The sequence below is a fragment of the Lontra canadensis genome, unplaced genomic scaffold (assembly GCF_010015895.1).
Source record: "Lontra canadensis isolate GAN:19392208 unplaced genomic scaffold, GSC_riverotter_1.0 scaffold128, whole genome shotgun sequence".
Taxonomy (NCBI): Eukaryota; Metazoa; Chordata; class Mammalia; order Carnivora; family Mustelidae; genus Lontra; species Lontra canadensis.
In genome coordinates, this window is record NW_022631122.1 from 1773484 (window position 1) to 1796601 (window position 23118).

Sequence of the window (23118 nt, forward strand, 5' to 3'; positions counted from 1 at the left end):
GCCAGGGCAGAGGAATGACGGTGAGCCTCTCCGGGGGGTTCTGTAAATTCAGCTGTCGGCTGCCAGGCAGGCGGTTTGTGGAAATCTGCTGCCCCCTGCAGGAAGATTCTAGAACCACAGTCACTCAGGACCCTCCCTCCAGGAACGATTGGAAACTTCGGCTCCTCTTCCAAACGGCAGGGGCAGGCCCCCAGCTCTGGTGGCAGGAGTGGTCTCCGCTGAGCCTGGGAAGGGCTTAACACCGCCCTCTGAGAATGATGACAGGTGCCAAGCCCAGCTCAGCCACCCTCAATGGCCTCACTCACCCCACCACAGCCTGGCAAACTCCCGCAGTCTGTATCCTGTACTTGAGGCTCGCAGAGGGAGAGAATGAGCCCCAGAAGGCCAGCTGCTTCAAACCCAGCTATGTCCCCTTCCTGGACCCACGGCTTCCCCGATCCCCTCCCCTGGGCCCAGCTAGCAGCACCCGTGTCCCCACGCCCATCTCCTCTTTTCTCCCTGGCGCTCGTGACATTTTGTCCTTCTGTCGTTGGTCTAGGTGTGCCTTGCCAACCCTCAGCTCTGAGGGGCCCTCATCCTGGTTTGCCGAGTCTGCGTCCCAGCTTCTAGAACAGGGCCTGGCCCACAGGAGGTGCTTAAGATCTTACTCAAGGGACAAACTTTCTCTCTCTTGACCCTCTAGTCCCCACGGGACGGTGAGCACCCTGCCAGGTCTTCCTACCGGGGTCTAATCTCCTAGAGAGGGCGCTCTTCCCAGGCCCCTCCAGGGAGCTGGGATCCAAGAAGAGCAGCCCTGCTGGTCTCAGAAGTTTCTGGGCAGATGCGTGCTGGGGCCGAAAGCTAAGTCGGGCCTGCCCTCCGGGCTGGGCAGGTGCCCTCCTTGGTGTCCCCATTGTCCCCGCTCCCAGCAGGGGCTGGTGAACACTGTCTCCTTCTGGGTAGCCCATAGCAGAGTTTACACCTCTCAACACTGAGCTCTCACGGTAAAACCACATGAACCCTAGAAGCCGCCTCCTTCATGTACAAATGACGATGTCCGGGCCATCTGCCCAGCTGCACCCAGGGGGAGGCCAAACGGAGACAACGCACTGCCCTTCCTGCCGGCCCCCTGGAGACTCCCTGGGCCCCCCCCAAAGCCACCATGGTACACAGGGTTAGCAAGGACCACACTATAGCAGTGACCATCCTCTTGCGGTTCACAGAAAAAATTAAGATCCCAAGTGCAAACCCTCCGTGGGGCAGCTGGCCCCAAGCAGTAGATATTCTGCCTGATTTTGAGGTGAGAGGCCTGCGTCCGTGTTCCCGCACAAAGCCAGATCTCACGGCCACACACCCGGCCGGGAAACACCCAGACCTCAAGCCTAGGAGGGGGTCCCCCAACACCAGGCAGGGCCCAAGTTCTACAGAACCAAGAGCGTGTGTTGGGTTGGGCTCCATCTCTTCCCCAAGGCAGGGAGCAGACACCACAGGCGGGTTGGAGGCCGGGGCCCAAGCGGGATTCCAGCCTCAAAGGGTGGAGACCAGGGAGGGCGGTAAGACGGGCCTCGAAGGCAGACCCGGCCCTGCTCTTTTAAGAGCCACAGGTTGGAATCCCCAGTCCAGACTGGTCTGGCAAACTGTAGGGCCTCGCGTTTCAGTAAGTGACCTTTCTGTTGGTGCTAATTGAGAAGGACCTGCTTGGATGCCAGACATTCGAGGCCCCGCCAGGGAGCAGCTGTGGGGCAGGGGGGAGCCTGGGCCTGCTTTTTCCAGTAAAAGGCGGGCTTCTTGGCAACAGCTGGTTTAGAAGCCGCGTTGCTATTGTAAATCATAAGCTGATTATTGCAGCGCTTTCAAGTTTCCCAAAGAGGTTCCAGCCGAGCTGTGAGTTGCAACATGACTGTGAATTGTTTATCGGCAGGAGGAACCCTCAATTCTTTTTTTTTAAATTTTATTTATTTGTCAGAGAGAGTGAGCACAGGCAGACAGAGTGGCAGGCAGAGGCAGAGGGAGAAGCAGGCTCCCCGCTGAGCAAGGAGCCTGATGTGGGACTCGATCCCAGGACGCTGGGATCATGACCTGAGCCGAAGGCAGCCGCTTAACCAACTGAGCCACCCAGGCGTCCCTAGGAACCCTCAATTCTTGAGTCTCTGCCTCAAGAACGCGAGGCACTAAAAATCCCAGCCTCTCCTTCCTGCCCAGGCCAGGATGAGCGAGGCCCCCCACCGCCAAGCCTCCTGGGTTGACAGTCACACGAGTTAACTGAACGTACGGGTTTATTGGGTATCAAGAATCGAGAGCTCCGTGAAGATCGGAGTTTGGTTTTGCAGTCTCCTAAGTATCGGCAAAACCCCTTGGGTCTAGCAAACCCCTCCAGCTCCCACTCAGACGGCATCTCCGCCCGCGGGCTGTGCCACGCTTCCTCCGTCTGGGCCTCGCAGGAGCTGGGCCTGCCCCTGTGCCAAATTGCGAGAGTTAACATCGTGTCAGTGTTTCCATTATAAAATGCCTCTTTCCCCCTTCATGAATATATAACCCAACTGTTAAATTGCCCTCAAGGCTGTGGGCTGGCAGACACGGCCCAGTCACTTCCTCTGGATGGAGGGGGCGGGACAGAACCCCGTCTGGACAACTCAGGTCTTCACATGCACATTCCTGGGCTCCCCGGCTCCATCCCCAGCACCACCACCACCAGGGGATACTAAGGGAAGCTCTGCTCCATCAGGGGCTGCAGATCCTCTGGCTCTCCCCGCCCCCACTGCCCTTTGCTGAGGACACTGAGGACAGGAGCGGCTCAGCCAGGGGCTGTTAGCCTCGGGGAAAATCTCAGAACCCTCCGACCCCGACCCCGTGGTCAGGTCCCAGACCCAACACCACAACTGGCCCCAGAAGGAAAAACAATGAGCCTTTAAAAGGCTCCACTTCACAAGTTGGCAAGCAGTCTAAATGACCTGGAGACCAAGGGAAGGGAGGGAGCCAGAGGTGTGGCCAGTCAGAGCTCACGCCAACCCAACGCAACGCAACGGTGTTCGCCCAATTCTAGAAATCCTTAGTAACACTTTTTAATATACAAGAATCAAAAGTACAACAGTTTTACAATGTAGGAAAATTTAATACATACTATATAAACAACATTATTTACATCAGAAATCACTAGGACAGTGGCATTTTTCACAAATATAAATTAATTACTGTTTAGTCAACAGGTTTTAAAAGTCCACAATTTTACAATAAAGAAAAACCATCCGTCCCCAAACGCGTGGGGTCCGGACGGACTAAAGCAGCCTGGACCCTTGGCCTGGCTCTCCTTGCCCGACACGGCAGCCCTCAGACAAGCCGGAAGACCGCTGGCGCTGGGCCCTGGGCCCCCGCTCCTGCTGACGAGTGGATTTTGGTCTTTAGGATTCCAGTGTCCCTGTGTGAATTCGTAGCGGACTCGTGTGTGCACCACACGTCCTGATGCGGCTCTCGGGCATCAGGCTACAATGTCTGCAGCACGGTGGGAGCAGTGTTCTGGTTTCCCGTGGAAGGGCTAAAGGAATGACAAGAAGGGGCGGGGGGCCGCCCTGGGGCCATCAGATCGGGCTCTGCAGAGGATCTGTTTCTCTGCAGCCGTCTCTGAGAAGACCACAGTGATGTACCCGGGCTTTCACGGCACCCTTTCCCAGGGCTGCAGGACACCGCGTTAATCCTCGTTCATATTCAGATCTCAGATGATGCGAACGCCCCTCTTCCTCGACCCCCACTATTTCTACCCGACTATGAAATCCTTCAAAGCCAGGCTCCATGGACCGCCGCCCTCACGGGTTCCTGGGCAGTTTATCCCACCCGCAAGGGAGAGAATTCCTACCTGTGCAAATTTGTTTCTGATAAGAGCATACAGTATTCATACTGATTTCGGTCAATGAGGAAATGCCTCCTTTTTCCCAACCCAGTCTTCAAACATACTCAACACCTAAAACAGATGCTTTTATGGGGATACTGTAATTTTATAATCAATTTAACACTGATCTGGCGAATATTGCCTTTTGCTACATCATATGGCACTACAAGTCCTGAATGTAAACAAAAGGAAGTTCCTTTTTCTTCATGATGAGACATCTTTGGGAATAACTCACATCTCCTATCAACCTCAGAGACAATCACCCTCGCTGAGCCCTGAAATTCAGGGCCTCTGGTAATTCCTCCCAGCTTCCCGTAAGGGAAGGGGGATGCCGCGCCTCCCAGAGGACATAGCCTGACCTCCCGCGGGGAGACACGTGCTGGTGCTCATCCCTCCCCCACACCCCAAAGGACCCGGCAAGCCAACCTAGCCTTCCACTTCGGCCTGGGCAAGAGAAACACAGGGTAGTGTCAGTACTGTCAGCAGGAAGCTGAGCTGGTGGTGGCCACAGCAGACACAATCTTCTCTCACCGAGCAGTCGCCGTGGGACGACCATGGCCAGGGGCTCCTACGCGTTCCTTTGCGCTGTGCTCCGGGCATGCTGACCCCCTTTGAGCCCACGCTGAACATCCCTAGTACCATGAGGAGATAAATAAGGACGGGGCAGGCCCACTACTCCCAGCACAAGCTGTGAGGACCCAGACGCTGGCCTGCCCCAGGGCGCCGCGCACAGCGAGCAGCGATGACCCCGCAGAGCCGTGTCGGCTCCACTAAGGCGCTGGGACTGGGGGCTTTGCTAGTGAAGGCATTAATGGTGCAGCCCAGGGTACCGGCGGGTAAGTGATGACCATTTCGTGACGTCCTCACAGGTTAGTTCAGGGAGTTGAACCCTGTGCGTGCCCAACGGGAAGCTTCTCACCAGCTCTGAGCCTGGACACGTTTAGTCACGGTGTAGGTTCAAGTCAGCGCGTCCACCTAGAAAGGCCTTTGGATATTCACACAATACTGGCAAGCGGTATTTTGAAAGAGGAGAACGCAAGGCCCAGCATCAGGAGAACCAAAGCAGCCTAAATGAACTGGTGCAACCAGCCCGCCCCGACTCCGTCCGGCCCTGCACCACTCTGACCGTCACGCAGTCCCCTGGCCTTGGAGGCTTCCTAGTTTGCAAAATCTCTTAAGTTAGGTTTGTACTTTATTTGATCTCATTCTAAACAACACTGGAGTTCAAGTCTACTGCTGCCTGCCTAGCTGTGGGAGCCTGTTCCCCGCAGGTCGCTGAGCCTCACCGGTCCACCCGCCACACGGGGTCAGCAGACATGTGTTCCGCGTCACGCTGGGCAGAGACTAAAGTGCCTACAAGGCGGCTACAGAGGCTGACCTGGCAAAACACCCCAAGCCCCCTCTCCCCACGAGACCCACTCACCACCTGCGCCCATACCCCCCCTCCCTTGGCACCTGCCAGCACCAAGCATCCCCCGCCGCCCCCCGGCCCTCAACGGACACTTTTCATCCCAGAATCAGAAATCCATCGGGGATTCCGGGTCCCTGGCCACACCGCCCCCACCCCAGCCCCGCTTTCAGCCCACTCCCAACCAAGGAAGACCCACGCCAACGCCAGTGCCGGCTGCTCACAGTACTCAGGAGTCCGCAGACGGGCCCTCGCCTCCCTGGCACCAGGGCGAAGGAGGCCCACGGCGGAGACCAAGCCTTTGAAATGTATAGATAGTGTGGGAAAAATTAGTGTCGGTCAGGAAGGGGCCGCCGTGGAAGCTGTTCCCCTCTGTCTTCCTGTACCACAGATGTCATGATGAGGCCCAAGTGTATGGTTTCTCCCAAGAACATGTCTGAGGAGTGTGACCACTCCCCTTTAAGTCCCACGAGGCGAGACCCAAGCCCCGCTCCCTGTCAGCAGCATGTCACATCACAGTGAAGCAATCGTGTGCCGTCCAGCAGATCCCGGCAGCCGGCACACACACGCTCCTACCCAGCCCCCCACACCCAGGCTCAGGGCACAGGGACCCCGGCAACAAAGTATCACGACTCTAAGATCCCGTCTTCCTTCACTGGGGAAACACAGCCCGCGAAGCTGGTACACACAAGTCACCACCTCCTCCTAGCACCCATCGCAGTGACAGGCTAGAACCAGGCTAGAATGGGATGGGGTGTCAAAGTGCAGGAGTGGCGACCCAAACCCAAGCTGGACCGAGTGAAAGGCCCCCCACTCCTCGAGGCGCTTCTTCGGCCGGCAAGCTGACAGCAGCAGCATGTCCAGAAACTCCACTCACTGGTCTAGATAACTGGCTCCCATTGGATCAGACCAAAAGTATCCAGGTGCTTAATGACTCTTGCTCTCTCCTTCTTTCCCAGCTGTCCTTTATGTTTTCCGAACATTCCAGTTATAATCTGGGTTGTTTTTCTGTTCTAGTGATCTCTCCAACGGAGACCTGTGATCCAGGGGTGACTTGGAATCATGGGGAGATTTCTGAGAAGGGGGCGAGCGAGGGTCTGAGACTGCGGGGTGCAGGGGGGGCAGGGGCTGTTTATATTCCCCCAATTTGTCTGTGTGGAAAGAGCGGTAATGGTCCGAGGGTCCTTGGCCATGGTAGCCCATAGGGGGGCGGTGGTCAGACATTCGTCGGAAATCCTGCTGGTGATAATTTTGAGGCCGAAATTCATCGGATCTCCTCCGCTTGGAGTCATGATGGTGCCTGAAATGGAGATGCAAAGATCAGCTGAAAGGTGGAGCCTATTCCTTTCTCCCTCCTCCACTGGCGCTTCCCTGTGCATTCATAGTCAAGGACACTTCCAAAGGACTCAGTTTGTAAATGCTTACTTTACGAGGAGTCAAAAAAACCCCACAAAAGCAATAACAAAGGGCTATTTTACACTTACTGGCAAAACCTATCCTATGAAATGACATAAGCCTCAAGTCTGCAATGAAACGAGTACACACTTGAATCACTGGTGGCTTTGTAAAGCTGTATTCCCTTCGGGAAAACTGGCAAGATCTACAAACATTTTCATATTCTTTGACCTGGCCCAGGAGAAAAAGAGCCACGGAAATTACTTGAGAAGTTATTAGTAACAGAAAAAGCTACAATCAACCCCAACGGTCAACAATAACTGACAGGTTAATTAAATTATTTTAAAAATTGATTCAATGAGAGGAATATTAAAATTTTTAATTAGCACCACAGTAAACTACTTGTTATCCCATTAGGAGAAAATTGGTACAAGTCAACAACGAAAAGACAAACAACCCAATTCGAAAATGGGCAAAGGACACAAACATTTCTTCAAAGATCTACAAATGGCCACTAACTAAGCACATGAAAAGATGATCCACATCTTTAATGAACATTAATCATCAGGGAAATGCAGATCAAAATCACAATGAGCTAGTCCTGATTCGCTCCCACGAGGATGGCCATGTTTAAACACACGCACACACACGCGCCCACAGAAGGTTAAGTGTTGGCAAAGATGTGAGAAAACGGCCACTCTTGTTGTACATTGCTAGTAGGAGGGTAAAATGTTTCAGCCACTGTGGAAAACCAGTGGTTTCTAGGAAGTCAGTAACAGAACTACCATATAACAATTCCCGCCTAGGTATATGCCCAAAATAACTGAAAATGGGTATTCAAACAAATACTTTTACGCCTGTGTTCACAGAGCACTATTTATAAGCACCAAAGGTGGAAACGACTAACCGTCCGCCAACAAATGAATGGATCAACAGTACACCGCAATGAACTATTATTCAGCCATGAAAAGAAACAAAGTACAGGCACGTTCTCCAATGCGGGTGAGACTCACACATGACGCTACATGTTCAAAGGAGCCAGTCACAAAAGAGCACATCTTGTAGGATTCCGTGTATACAAAATATCCAAGGGAAGTAAATCCATGAAAACAAAATACAGACTGGTGATCAGGCGCTGGGGAAACAGCAGGATGGGGTGACTGCGTAATGGTCCTGGGTGATCAGTGTTTGGAACTTGAGGTAGTGATGATAGCACAACACTGTGAATGTATTAAATGTCACTGAATTGTTCACCTTGAAACAGTTAACTCATACTATGTGACTTTCCCCTCATTAAACGAGACAGAGGGGACAAAATGTACAGAACGATGGTTCTCAAGACACCAGATGTCAGGTAACAAAGAACAGTGATTCCTTGAGGGATGGAAATCGAAGGAGATGAAGCTTGTTAACAAACCCCTCACTGCCCTGAGACAGCATCCAGGCCTCAGCGCAGGGAAGGGGAGACTCCCAGAGTTGAGAGGCGGGGACAGAACCAAGGCAGCTGGAGTTCAGCGGATGGAACACAGAAGAGAATTCAGGAGACAGAAAGAAGTTCAAAGACATGCAAAGGGTTCCCCTTGGGATTCAGTGAACAACTGCTCAGGGTGTGCACGTAAAGAAACTACCAAAGGCCAGGAAATAACCCCCGGAAGGTCAGAGGTGCCAGTGCCCTGTTCTCACCAGCTATACCAAAAAACAAGCTTCAAGGGACATCAGCAGAGTACAACGAAGCCTTCTTGCCTGGGTGGTGGGAACAATTAACCCCTGCCAGACCACTGCTCCCATTCTGCCCGAAGAATCTTAACAGCAAGACCGGAAACCATCAAATGTTGGCAAGTAATCTGTGTCTCACGACAAAGCTCCAGAACGTTTATAGGAATAGAACATATCCGGCACTCAGTGAGGCATCTGACCAAAAATTACTCGGCCTGGGGGCGCCTGGGTGGCTCAGTGGGTAAAAGCCTCTGCCTTCGGCTCAGGTCATGACCTCAGGGTCCTAGGATCGAGCCCCACATCGGGCTCTCTGCTCACCAGGCAGCCTGCTTCCCCCTCTCTCTCTGCCTGCCTCTCTGTCTACTTGTGATCTCTGTCTGTCAAATAAATAAATAAAATCTTAAAAAAAAATTACTCGGCATGGAGAAAACCAGGAAACTAAGACCATAATGAGGAAATAAGTTAACCAATTTAAACTAATCCAAACGGTAAATTAGCCAACAAGGATATAAAACTATTTATAAGCTGTATTCCAGATTTCAAAAGGTTAGAGGAAGATTTAAACTGGGGGGGGGGGGGAGGCCCAAATACAACTTCTAGAAATAAAACTCCAATGTGTGACATGCAAAATACACTGGATGGGCCTCAAGGCAGGTTAGGCATTGAAAAACAAACCTCAGTGAACTTGTAGACATAGCAACAGAAACTATCCAACAGAGACAGAGAGAAAACAAAATTAACAAAATAAAACAGCATCAGTGAGCTGGGAGACCAACACAAACAGTGTAAGTGGAATCTCCAAAGGAGGTGAGAGAGAGGGAGGACAGAAGAAATAAAGGTAAAAAAAATTCCTAATTTGAAAAGAAAGATAAACCCACAGATTCAAGAAGCTCTACACTTCCCAAGCAAAACAAACACGAGGCAAAATACAGCAAGATGCACTATAATCAAATAGTTAAAAACTAGGAACAAAGGAAAAAACACGTTATGTAAAGAGAAACAAAGATAAAGATGACAGATCTTTTTCCTCCGAAACAGTTCAAGCTGAGAGAAGAGGAACGCCTTTAAAGTACTGAAAGTGCTGATCCAGAATTTATACCCAGCAAAGGTATCTTTCATACGTGAAGGCCAACCAAAGGCTTTCTCAGACACAGAGATGCAGAAAGAACCAGCAGACCCCTACCAAATGAAAAGGTCTTCAGGCAGGAAGAAAAAAACCAAGTGACACTGAATGGAAATACAGATTTAGACCAAGAATTACAGGGCAAATGCCCATTGGAAGCTGACAAGAGACATAGGAGGGAGGGGGCTGAGGGGACATGGAGCCTCTAGAGGAGACAGCTGCTACGTGACCAGAGCCACTGTGCTAATGTGTTACCAGATCCTCCAGAAATGATGAGATATTTATATAAAACTTCCCAAATTTAAATTCAAGTCCAAACAAAGCATGTCATTAGCCTAAGGAAAACCAAAGCTGCCGTGAGGTTCAAATACAGTCAAGTCCTAAAACTAGAAAGAACAAAACCACTTCACGCTTCCTGTAGTTACTAACTCACAGGTTACAACGGTACCGGGCTCATACGGTCCTGAACAGCTGTAGACATGGTACGACTTCAAAAGCTCTTCACCCCTTAACTGTGGGCTTGGGGCAGACAAGGACCATGGGCTGGGACCCATCCAGTATCCTGCCTCCTGAGAACCATGCACTGAACTTAATAATTGGGCTACAGACTCTAATTTAATTTTAAGGCTACCACTTCTCTACATTTCCTCAGAGGAAGGCAGAGAACATGTACGTGCGGAATGATGACCCTGCAGATGGCTCCCTATGACCCAAAGAATACAACTCAAGACCTCTAACCCGGCACTGAACCCCTTACTAGCCAAAGTGTTCATCTTCTGGGCTTCCCTCTCTGGGTGCCGACCCTTGGCCTGCACCTGTGATAACCAATTCCATTTCTCTTTGCTTAGCAGACTCTTCAGGGCCCAAGGCAAGAATTAGCAACCTCTTCTCTTCCTCAGCCCCCAGGAGAAAAACTCAAAAACCTCTACTTTTTTTCCTTTTAATTTTTTTAAATTTAATTTTTAAAAAACTAAAAATTTTATTTTTTAATTTAATGAATTTTAAATTCATTGTCTATGCACCACACCCAGTGCTCCACGCAGTACGTGCCCTCCTTAATACCCACCACCAGGCTCATCCAGCCCCCCACCCCCCTCCCCTCGAAAACCCCCCCTTTCAACCCTCTGCTCAGCACATGGTGCCAGCTGCCTACACCAGGATTCCTCCCCAACACCCTAAGGATGCTCTGATGGCAAAAACATCAGCTCAGACTAGGGACCATGCCTGGCACATGATGAGATGTTCAATGAACATTTAATAAGTACATGAATGTGTATGTCACTTGTCTCTCCCCCTCAAAGAGTAAAACTCCCAGCAGAGGTCAGCACCGTGCGTCTCGGGACCTTTAGCTTACCTGTCGTAGTAATCTCTGTGTCCCCTGTGGTCTCGGTCACTGCTGTACTGGTCATAAGGTCTCTTTCTGGACAAGTTGTTGGGTCTATAGCTCCCAGAGCGGTGGGCATCCATGTGTCGCCGGTCCCCATAATGGTGGTCCTTGTACCAGTGCTGCTCGTACTGATGGTGCCTGTCGCTACCCCAAGGAGGATTGTTGCCCCCACCATAGTTGAACTTTCTTTCCCTCTGCCAGTCTCCTCGATCTGCAGGAAAACAAACAACAGTTTCACGACTGCAACAATGGCTGAATTTCACACCCACTAAGGTTTAAACTCAAAGGCGGACACGTATGATAGAAACACATTAAATTTCCTCCTGCGTCGCCTTTTGCTGCTGGTAAACATACCAGCACTGAGTCCCAACATTCTCTCCCTCAAATTTTAAGGCAAAAGAAAATTCACAGCCTTTCTCTTAGGAAATCCTAAGATTTTACTTTTTATTTTCCAAGCCTCTTTACCTTCCAATCTGGGGCTGACCCTTAAAACGAAGATTTCACTCAAAAAAAGGAAACCAAACATTAACCGAGAAAACAGAACCTGCTGAGTTTCATAGATGAAAGGTAGTACCTTCTGTTTACATGTCGAAAGTCTGTTTACCTGCTAGTACCACACGCCATGCCTGGTCTCTGAAAGTATTTCCAGACTATTCATACTGATTTATTACTCTTTCCCAGCCCACACCAACGAGACGAACCTCCTCCTGTAAAAAGTAACACCTTTAACTGTGGATTTGGATCAGTACGCGACCTCTCAAGGACAGGGCCAAACTGAAATGTTTTTGCTTCTGCAGCCTCCCTTTTCCCCTGAGAAGAATTACACTGATGTGAATCAAAAAAGGTAGTGAATACACAAAAGTCCAGGAATGGAGGCTACAGTGGTTCAAGTGTGACCCAAAAGAGATGTCCACTCAGAACCTACAGTGTGACTTTACTTGGAAATAGGGTCTTTATGGATGTAAATTAAGGATTTCAAGATGAGATCATCTTGGATTTAGACTGGGCCCTAGATCCAAGATATTCTTCTAAGAGAAAGGGAGAGGGCGGTCTGAGACAGACACGGGCAGGAAGGCCATGCAGCGAGGGTGGCAGCAACGGGGACCATGGAGCCACCAAAGAGCACAGAGGACTGACTGCTGGCAGGCACTACACAGCAGGAGAAAGGCTGGGAACAGGTTTTCAAAACTTTATGTCTCCCGGCTGACACCTACTTTAGACTTCTAGCCTCCAGAAGTGTGAAAGAATACATTTCCATTGTTCTAAAACCACCCAGTTTGTGGTCCTTTGTTATGGGCAACCTTAGGCTTAACCAGAAAGAATATATACCTATATATATATGTATATATATATATGCCCATATATGCCCATACCCATGGCCTCCCGGGAAATCCATCTTCTATCTATAACTATGCTAACACCAAGAATATGCCACCAGACAGATGTCTCTACTCATTTTGCTGGTCTTCTAAGCACTTTTGTATAGAGCCAAAGAGTAACACCATGAACGAACCTGTGAAGCTTAGACTCTGACATCATTCAAGTAACATACAGTCAACCAGTGGCTTCACGTCACTGCTGATCCAAGGTGGGTTGGGCCAGACCACCAACAAATAAAAAACGATGACTATTCCGGTGAATTAACTTAATGGACAATGACAAAAATGCGACACCTTTACAACATGAAAACAAATCACTTGAAGATGGCTTCACACCAAATGGAAAGCAGTGTTTCCAACAGGGTGTCGGTGTCTGTGGAACAGTGCAGATGCTTACAACTCAAGCCAAGCCCTTTATTTGCAGAGAAACCAAACAGTGCTTTTCTTTCTTCTTGAATCTGCCATGATGCAGGTCGCTGGTTAGAAGTACTGAGCTCTTAAGGGCACCGGTGAAGAATCCAAGACTTAAATAAAAGACTACAGTGAGCAGACTAAGAGGAGTTCTTTCAAAGCATCAGAATATAAAATCAGTGACGTCACACGAATAACAAAAAACTGGTCTGATCCCAGGAAATAGTCAGGCCCAATAACACAATCAGATATATGAACATGGAAACACTGCGCAGTCACCTTGTACAGTTAATTACCTTTCTTCCCCCTCAATCAAATGGCGATCAATTAATTCTGAACTACTTGGATTTTTAAGATCAGAAGACATGGAACTTCTGTTCCAGGTAGTTTAGAGCAGCTTGTAGCGGAATCACACTCCGCCAAGAACAGTAAGAAACGCCACGTAAACGAAACTACCTGTTTGGAGACATCAAAGAACAGCCAGAGCCATCACAACTAGCCGGAGTAAGACTCCAAAGAGCAGAAAAGCTCAGAGAGGTAAGAGGTCAAGTGACCTCCAAAGCCACTGCAGGCGGGGGTGGGGGTGGGGAGCTGTGATTCTGAGCACAGGTGAGAGGCTGAACATCTGAGCTGCTCCCAGCACAGGACCAGAGACCCCAGCAGAGCCTTCCAGGTCCTTCTAGGCTGGAGAGGCATGGCAGAGCTGAGGGGCTCAAACACACAACCGGTCTTCCCTTAGGACACGTGCTGAGGCTGCAGGGAGCAGAAGGCTAAAAACCCTAAACCAGAAGCCTCAGAACAGCAGAGCAGTCAGCGGCAGTCTCACGGTGCTGAGAAAACCAAGCCTGGAGGTCAAGGCCTGCAGGAGGGGAGAGGGCAGAGAATGCTACTACAGGCTCTCCGCTGAGCACCCTTGAGAGCTAAGCCCCAGGATGAGGGACCAGAGACAGACTAGATTAGAAGGATCGCCTCCCATTCCATGTGCCCAGGGGAGGGAAGAATGAACCCTCTCCCGGGAAAGGAACACCATATGGAGCTTACACAATTTCTACAACATAGGTCCCCCCTGGCCCCAATGTATGTATATATATTTAAAGATTTATTTGGGAGAGCAAGACAGAGCGAACGAAAGAGAGAGCACAAACAGTAAGGAGGGGTAGAGGGAGAGGGGCTCGATTCCAGGACCCTGAGATCATGACTGAGCCAAAGGTAGATGCCTGAATGACTGAGCCTCCCAGGTGCCCCACAGGTTCCCCCATTTAATCAAAACTAAGAAGGCGTGCCTAAAGACAGGACTGTAGGACTGAAAACCAAGAGAAATAAAACCTATTACAGAAAATGACGCACAATAACTTAGACCCTAGAGTTAGCAGGTTAAGATTTTTAAATAACTGTAATTCCTATGTTCAAAAAAAGAGGAAAAGATGGAGAAAATCAAGTTTTCTTAAAAACCTGAGAATTTTCCTAAAAGACTGAAATGTATTTTCCAAAACAATCAAATGGAAATCCTAAAACCAAAGTTGAGAAAGAAATACACACTTCTTCTGATTATTACAGAATACCTGACCTTCCATAAAATCCTGTACTATGACTTCTGTATGTTCTATGTACTTCCGGCTTTGATTCTATATGCTTTTTTCCCTTTCTTCTTACTCGTATCTTTAAAATCTATGCTCAGTATTAACCAGTGAAGCAACAGATGGAGAAATTATTAACTTCCTGCAATGCCCCCTCCACTCCCCGCATCGTAAGGTCCCTGGTCCTGGGTGTGTTCTCACGCGTTTCTCTGTGCTTATTCAAACCTTCACTATGGAGAACAGCTTGGTGGCTCTTCAAGAAAGTGAATTAGAATTCCCATATAACCCAGCAATTTCACTAGCAGGCATATACCCACAAGACTCGAAAACAGGTCCTCGAATACTTACACACAAGATATTTCACAGCAGCACTATTCACGATAACCAAGAAAAAAGAAGCAACCCAAACTCCATCCACCGATGAACGGGTTAACAGACTGCGGCCTGTGTCCATGCAGTTCAGTCACAGAAGTGAATGCGGTACTAACAAACGTTACAGTGTGGATAAACCTTCAAATACTACGCCAAGTGAATCGATCAGACACATATACAGAGACTGAGTCCATTAACAGGCAGTGTCCCAAACACAGAAATCCACACAGACAGAATACACACCGGGGGGGGCGGGGCAGGCAGGGGACGGGGAGAAACAGCCTCACAGACGTGGAAATGTTCAGTGACTAAGAGAGAAGTGGTGGTTCCACACAACACTGCGAATGTAGTAAATGCCACTAAACCGGATAAATATAATGGTGAACGATGGAGCGCCTGGGGGGCTCAGTCAGTTAAGCCTTTGCTGTCCACCCGGGTCATGATCCCGGGCTCCTGGGATCGAGCCCCCAGCCGGCTCCCTGCTCAGTGGGATGTCTGCTGCCCTCCTTCCAACCACCCCGCCCCTGCTCCTGCCTGCTCTCTCCCTCGTGCTCTCTCTCATACCAATAAATCTTTTTTAAAAACCACAGTATCTATAAAAAAAGTAAAGTTGGTATTATATAAATGTCACCTTAAAAAAGCTAAACAGACACACAGATTTTGTTGTTGCTTTCTCTCCCATTTTTTTTATTTCTAAAACCAACTCGTTCTTTCTAATAACTGATAATAATATACAAAGCACCAACGTCCTACCATTTATCTCATGATACTCCTGTTAATGGATATCCAAAGTTATTTCCAGCTTTTTGCCATTCTAAGACCAGAATGGTAGCCTCCTACATCCTGGTAGATACCAAAAAATAAAAAGCTTACGTATTTAGATATTTCAGATTAATTTCTATAAACACTGCAGCAATTCACACTCTTAGCAATTTCCATGTATTCCACCCTTTTAATTTTTATTGATGTGAATGGGCAAAAAAATTAGTTAGCTTGCTATTGCCTGAATTTACATTTCCCTACGAGCAGTGCTGGCCACTTGTCATACTGGCCCCCTGAATTTCCTCCTGTATGAATTCTCTATTCCTAACCTCTGCCCATTCTTCTATTTGGTTATTCTTTTGTTGTCAATTTACAAGGGCTCTTTCACTATTAGCAGTTTTGAGCATTTGACCGTCCCGTATAATGTAAACTGCTCCTCTCGTCCTATTACTTGTTCGTTTGGCCATGTTCTTCTTATACGCCGGAGTAACGACCAGCCTTCTGGATCTTTACTTCACCCTCCGTCTCACTGAGACAGAAGACAACAAAGTCCTGAAGGAGAACGGAGCACAGGTCTACCTGCTGTCTTCAGAAAAGGAAATGATTCTTTTGGCATCTCTTCTTAAAACTCCACTTCATAGGGGCGCCCGGGTGGTGCCTCTGCTTTCGGCTCAGGTCATGATCCCAAGGTCCTGGGATCGAGTCCCGCATCGGGCTCTCTGCTCGGCAGGGAGCCTGCTTATCCTCTCTCTCTGCCTGCCTCTCTGCCTACTTGTGATCTCTGTCTGTCAAATAAATAAATAAAATCTTAAAAAACAACAACAACAACTCCACTTCATGACCTACCTGCGTTACTGAAGTGTCTCTTGTTGGGGTGATTGTAGTTATCTCGTGGGTGTCCGTGCATCTGTGGGCCATGGGAGGCGGGCAAGTGAGGCTTCTGAGGGTGAAGGTTGTGTGGGGTGTGGGACTGAGATATTAGGGAGTCCCGGCTGGAGCCTGAGGCCTCTGGCCGAAACGGCTTCTTTCCACCAATCACATCATCTTTCTTCTTTTGCTCCTGAGAATAAAAAAGAAACCAAAGCTTCTTAACCCCCTGACTGGCAGAATTCCCAAGAACAGTACAGAAAGCACCACCTCCAAGTATTCATCTCTCGGCCCTCGTGGTTTCGGACCTGCCGTCTACGACACGCTTATAAACCCTGTTCAGGAACTTCCCTGAGCTCCTGCAGCACCCCAGCCTCTCAGAGCAGCACCTGCTGCCCCAACAAGGAAGTCGCCCTTTGCTGGCAAGTCCCGTGAGCAGGTGTCACGGACTAACATGTCACTGACATGTTAGTGGCGGAGGTGTTCCATGTTCACAGATGGGCCCTGAGTGGCTGATCTGGGGAGGGCCCACACGTCCAGTCAGTGGATCTGGAAAGAGGCATGCTGGCCTCAGGAGCACGGCTCCTGCAGAATCAGGGAAGCCACTTATGTGCCCGTCGCCCCCCCCACCCCATGCCAGAGAAGGGAAGGAACTTCTGGGAACCTTCTCGTGTTTGCTCCCTCACGTGAGCAGTTGGGACGCTACGTACGAACGCTGGGACACCAATACACATGGCCCAGAAAAGAACAGAAAAAGTATTTTCTGCCTACAACCCTGTTACGTATCAGGAGCCAGGTTCGTACGCCGCCACAAGATTGGTGAATAAATGACTCCAGGACAGAGAAACACACGGTAACGACTCCCTGTCAGAGTTTTAATTTGCTTTGGCTCTAATCTGTTGGCTATTTCACCCATCAAGAGTCACTGTTACTTTTCCCAGTAGGGGAGCATGCCAAGACGCTGCACAAGTAACACGGCGTTAGGGCACGCTGTGGGGGACAGGCAGGGCCGTGCTGGGCACCTCCACCCTCCAGCACTTCCCCCTCCATCTGTATTGAGGGCAGAGAACCAAGGACCCTTCTGGCACCAACAGTATCCTCCCCTGACCATCTTCCCGGGAAAAAGAGTAATGAAGGAATTCTGTGGAACTGGTTTTTATCTGATTGTATAAATTAGGATTAAATGTGTATTTTACCTCCTCTTCTTGAGATCTTTTCTTATGAGCCATCTTGTATAACTTATGCAATTTTCGAGCATCAAATTCTGTAAACTTGGAAACAAAAATCCATAGGTTCCTAAAGAAAAGTAAAAAATAAAAAAACAGCTCTAAGTAAATCATAGAATTTCTGTTCTCTTTACTGATGACAAGCTACTGAATTCTGCCACAGAGCCTCACCCAAGTGTAGAAATTAAGTAACAGAAACACTCCTTCAGGTCTGCGCTTCATTAACACGTCTTTAGATGCCAGTGTTTGAACAGAGTCTGACCAAGGAGTCTGGAGACAAGGGTTCGGGTCTCCTAGCTCAAATCCCTTAATTCACCGGCACCCAGGAAAGTCCTAAAGTCTTCGGATTCAGCCACACAATCCATCATTACTCCCATCTTCCCAGCTGGGACCTACATACATTCGTGCATCCCCATGTTGCTGTCCCTTCTTCCTTCCCAGCTATCACCACCAGGATCTCTCATTTCTTCCTGAAAACTCCAAGCAGTGCCTCCCTGCAATACCACTGCACCCATCCTAGCAAGCATTACCATAGCCAGCGGAGTGACTGACAGAACCGACGTCTAGAAAAAGGAGGCAGCAGTACTCGTGGTGAGCTGGAAAAGGAGCCTCACCTGCTTCCATGCTTTGGAGAGAATAGTTTGACCACAACACGCCACCCACAGAAATGGGACTGGCTCCTGAAGCCGTACACCTGCTGCACCGTCCCTTCCTTTTTAAGGTCTTCCAGAGTGGGCTTAAGTGGTCTTAACAAACTGCCTTTGAACCCTAAAACCCACCCAGCTCCCCTCACTGGCCCACTTGTAAGCCTGTGCCAAAGCCTGAAAACTCTCCTGTAAGCAAGTCTGCCCAGGTCAAGTACACCTGCCTGCCTCTCAGAAGGGCATCCTCCCGCACTACTCCTCTGCAGACTCCACTTCCTTCTCGAACACCTGCCATACCTGGTCTTGCAATGCCCACTTCAGCACGGACAGTGTCTCTGGAATGGGCAAGGACCTGCTTACGGACGACTGCTAGCCAGGTCTACAGTGCCCCCACACACTTCAACACAGACAGGCACCAGTGCCCCGCAGAAAGCCTAGCTTCACAGATCTACATACTAGGATGACCTTCTGTTCTCTTCTAGCAGGGATTAACTTGGCTAGAAAAACAGCCCAGTGGCTAGGCACACGAAGAAGTTGGTGATGTGTAAAGGAGAACAAAAATCACATTTTGAAACTTAATTTTCTTAAATGGGTGTGAAGCATGCTATGGATAGCATGACAAAGTTCTCTTAAATCCATTTTTTCAAAACCAATCCACTGGGATTGGGCATATTATACCAGGGTAATTATATGAACCATGAAGTACATGAGTTCAAAGTCACTTTGGATTATGGAAAGAGACTAAATGCTACCATTATCTTTGAGAAAGAAATTCCAGTTGTGTTATCCTAAAAAATCAAAAGTGAACACATAAATGAGTGTATGTGAGCCATGATGTGCCTTACTAATTAAAGTTCTGGATTAAATTGCATTAATACAAATTACTACTAGAGTTCTTCAATTATCAGAGAGAATGGAAAAAATCACAGTTCTAGTGGTTTTAATCCTTCTTTCCCCTCGTGTGTAGTAGAGAACTATTCAAACAGTTATTATCATCAGCCTGAGGTGGGTGAAGTAGTGAGACTAAATGACTTTTACGCCTTCCAGGTTTATAGACCAAGTCTTCGTTCTGAGACTAAGCCAGCAAAATCAGTCTCCCTGCTGTTCTCTCATAAAATGATGACATCATCCTACCTATTCAAAAGGATGTCTCAGTGGAATGGCCTATTGCAGGAAAAAGAAACTGAAGCCTGCGGGTACAACAGATGGTTTTTATTGGGGGGGGTACTCATTAGGTGGCTGTGTCACCTTTTATAAAACAGAACCAGAACCCTCCCCACACACACACTGCCAAATCGCACCAGGCAGTCTGAGGCTGCAGTCACTTACCTTCTCCAGAGTTTGATGTGCTCCTGGTCTGAATAGGCTTTAAGGCACTCGGCTATCCGGTCTCCGATCTTCAGCAAGCAGTTTCGGGTGTGCTCTAGCTGTTCCTGCACATTGAGCCCCTTGTCGGGTTTGTCCAGCTGCTTCAGAGCCTTTTTCACTGGCCTCATCCGCTCTTTGCACTGGAACAGGACAACAGAGTAGAGACATAAAACACCCGCAGCAAAGACATCTTGTCTTTGTTCCCTGTGCCGTGAATGCCCAGAGAAAACCCAGCTATCCCTCGTGCCATCGTACCCCTGAAGGAGGAACGGGTTAAAGCCCTGGGAGCAAGTGTAGCTGTCAAGTCGGGGAAACCCGAGGTGCAGGTCCCAACAGCATCTCTCAGAGTGATGGCTTTATCACCTCTTAGAGTGATGACTTCTATACCTTCCTTTTATTATAGCTCAAAATGCTGTTTTCTCATCTACCAGAGGGGTGTGATAAAGCCTCAGAAGGCCATTATGAAGATAAAATGAGAAGCAAGGTTAGAGGCCTAACCCAGAAATGTCCCACCGCCAGATAAACTATCTAAAACTGCAGGATAGAAAAGTTACAAGTCCTTTGGGCTTGCAACAAACTACGGAGAAGGCATGCAGATACAGATGGTGAGCTGAACACACGAGTCGTTGTCTTCCCCACCCAACTCCACTGAACAGCAGCAAAGGGAGTGTTTCAAAAAGAGGAAGGCCCACAAAGAAGGGAAAATGAAAGAGAAAACAAGAGCAACAAAATACTGGCAGCAAGGGAAATGACTTAAGAGACCTGCATGAGAACCGAGCTGGTTTATACTACCACATCCCCCCACCGCACACACCCCCCAACCCGAGGAGAGCTAGGTACCTCTGATTAAAACTAAGGAGTGGTTTTTTCAACAATGCTTAGAAGTAGCAAATACCCAGATTCACAAAAGATACCCAAATTTCCAACTGTGCCCAGCAAAAGAGGTTATTCTCTGGAGAAGATAAAGGAGAGATCTGTGAACTGGGCTGTGCACGGAAACAGGAGCATATGAGCGGGCACACACCAGAGGAGGCGGGCCTTCTGCCTCCCAGGGAGACTCCAGAATGAGGAGAGCCAGGCCCACACCCTTCACTCAGGAGTCTGGAGGGTCCTCGACCACGAAATCTGACCAACTAAGACAAGGAACTCCCCACTGCAAGTCTTCCAGTGAAGCAGCCCCGCCACATCACCAGACCGCGAGCCCTGGAAGTCGTCCATCCACCAAGCCCCACCCCCCCACGCTCAGAGCTTCTAGTTGGATGGTTAGTCCCCTGCTCCCAAATGTGTATGCAGACAACCAATGATTACAAGTCATCGGAAACAAATATCCTACATGAATGATGGAAAACAAGTTCAAGGAAAATATAAAAAACATTCAGAGAACCATGGGCAGGGGGAAGATCTTGGATATAAAACATGACAAGAGAAGTAAAAAGCTTAAAAGAAATACTCATCTGAGATAAAGTGGGGGGAAAACTCCTAGAAAGTAGAATTTATTTTTTTTTTAAGATTTTATTTATTTGACAGAAAGAGACAGAGAGAGAGGGAACACAAGCAGGAGGAGTGGGCGAGGGAGAAGCAGGCTCTCTCCTGAGCAGGGAACCCAATGTGGGGCTCAATCCCAAGACCCTGGGATCATGACCTGAGCCGAAAGCATATGCTTAGCAACTGAGCCACCCAGGTGCCCCTAGAATGCAGAATTTAAAGGACAGAAATGAAAAAAAAAAGGTAGTAATATTAGGGACCCCTCCCAGAGTCCAGTTTCCCAAAACAAAAAGTTCTGTAAAGATAAAACTAAGAATCAGGAGGAAACCACCACAAAATAATTCAAGAAAACACTTCAGACCCATAGAGCATGGCTGTCAACCATGAGGCATCTGGTACAACAAACTACTAAGGCACACAAGCACAAAATTTCAGAACAAAGAAAACCCTACAAACTTCTATCACTCTGCGATAATTCTGTTTACTTTTTGGAGTTCTACCTCAACTTTCAAGAAGTACACAAAAGAAGATGATTTACCAAACCTGGAAGGTGTCTATGATGACTCTAACCAGTAAGAAAGAGATCAGTATCATGATCGTATAAAGGACTGCTATAGGCAAGGTAAGAACAAATTACCCCAAAACAGGCAAAGAATACAAAAGACAATCCACTACAAACATGAATGCCTCACAGACACGAAAACACTCACTCACTGATCAGTATTTCATGCCCCTCAGAGGTTGGCAAAAATTAAGTCGTCAGAAATGACCAAGTGTTTCTGTGACTGGGAGGCCACCGGAACTCGGGTTCCCTGTTAGGAGTCTGTATAAATCTCCAGATGAGCTGGAAGAGGTAGTTCCACAGGACCGACTGAAGTGACTAATGTGCGCACCCAAGGAAACACCCAGAGCTCTGCGCAAGCTGTACAGTCTAGAGAAGCACTTACACGTGTAAATGAAAATATTTATTTATTTGATAAACAGAGATCACAAGTAGGCAGGGAGGGAGAGAGGAGGAAGCAGGCTCCCTGCTGATCAGAGAGCCCGATGCAGAGCTCGATCCCAGGACCCTGAGACCATGACCTGAGCTGAGGGCAGAGGCTTTAACCCGCTGAGCCACCCAGGCGCCCCCTAAATGAAAATATTCACAAGAACTTTGCTGCCGTCGGTGTTTGGTAATAAACCTTTGGAAAACCCCGAAGTTCATCTACACGAGAAACAATGAATTGTGGAAGTCATGATATAAAATACTATGAAACGGGTTTTTTTTAGTTTTTAATTTTTATTTTTAAGTAAGCTCTAAGCCCAGTGTGGGGCCTGAACTCACAACTCGGAGATCAAGAGTGGCGTGCTCTACACCAAGTGAGCCAGGCAGGCGCCCCTGAAACGGGTTTAAATTACCAACATGGGTCAACCTCAAAAACAGAGATGCTGCAGACGAAAATCAAGTTATAGGATATACACAGTGTAGCATTTTTATAAAGTCTTTCAACACGGAAAGCAAAACTATTTGTCGTGTAGGGACACAGAGGCGGCCGTGCAGTAGATGGGTCAAGAACCCAGGTGCTCGTGCCAAACTATTGGGTCAAATCTTTGCCCCACATCTTAACTATGTTAACAAATAGCTTCTGTGACTCTCCATTTTTTTTAAAAAAGATTTTATTTTTATTTACTTATTTTTTGAAAGAGAGAGAGAGACAGCACACCATGAGTGGGGAGCTAGAGGAGAGGAGCAGGGAGAGAGAGAACCTCAAGCAGACTCCCTGCTGAGCAGGCAGCCCGACTCAGGGCTCAAACCCACAACCCTGAGATCATGACCTGAGCCAAAGCCAGGAGTTGGATGCTTAACCGACTAAGTGAGCCACCCAGGTGTCCCTAATATTTTATCTTTAAGTAAACTCCACACCCAACATGGGGCTCAAACTCACAACCCCAACATCAAGAGTCAGGCTCTACTAAGTAAGCCAGCCAGGTAACCCTCTTCATCTTATTTTTTAATAAGTAAAATGGAGAGAATTACCTATCCCATAGGATTGTTGTGGAGAAAAAAGACATAAAGGCACAAACAGTGCCTGGCTATGCGAGTCCTTATTGTCTTTACAGACAAACAGAAATCATAAAATGCTAAAACCAAGC

The 23118-nt window shown here is 48.5% G+C and overlaps 1 protein-coding gene across 4 annotated transcripts in view; it reads right to left on the reverse strand.

The window, feature by feature from the left end:
- Nucleotides 1–5376: 5376 nt before the first annotated feature.
- CHD2 (chromodomain helicase DNA binding protein 2) overlaps nucleotides 5377–23118 on the reverse strand; it is a 113318-nt gene continuing 95576 nt past the window's right edge. For 3 of the 4 annotated variants that reach the window (XM_032842339.1, XM_032842338.1, XM_032842340.1), the window contains 5 exons: nucleotides 19459–19637; nucleotides 17456–17555; nucleotides 16239–16452; nucleotides 10859–11102; nucleotides 5377–6570 (listed from right to left, as the gene is read on the reverse strand). In XM_032842339.1, the coding sequence (XP_032698230.1) occupies nucleotides 6237–6570; nucleotides 10859–11102; nucleotides 16239–16452; nucleotides 17456–17555; nucleotides 19459–19637 (1071 nt within the window). In that variant the 3' untranslated portion in view covers nucleotides 5377–6236. The remainder of the gene's footprint in view (nucleotides 6571–10858; nucleotides 11103–16238; nucleotides 16453–17455; nucleotides 17556–19458; nucleotides 19638–23118) is intronic. The other variant, XM_032842337.1, reaches the window with a different exon arrangement.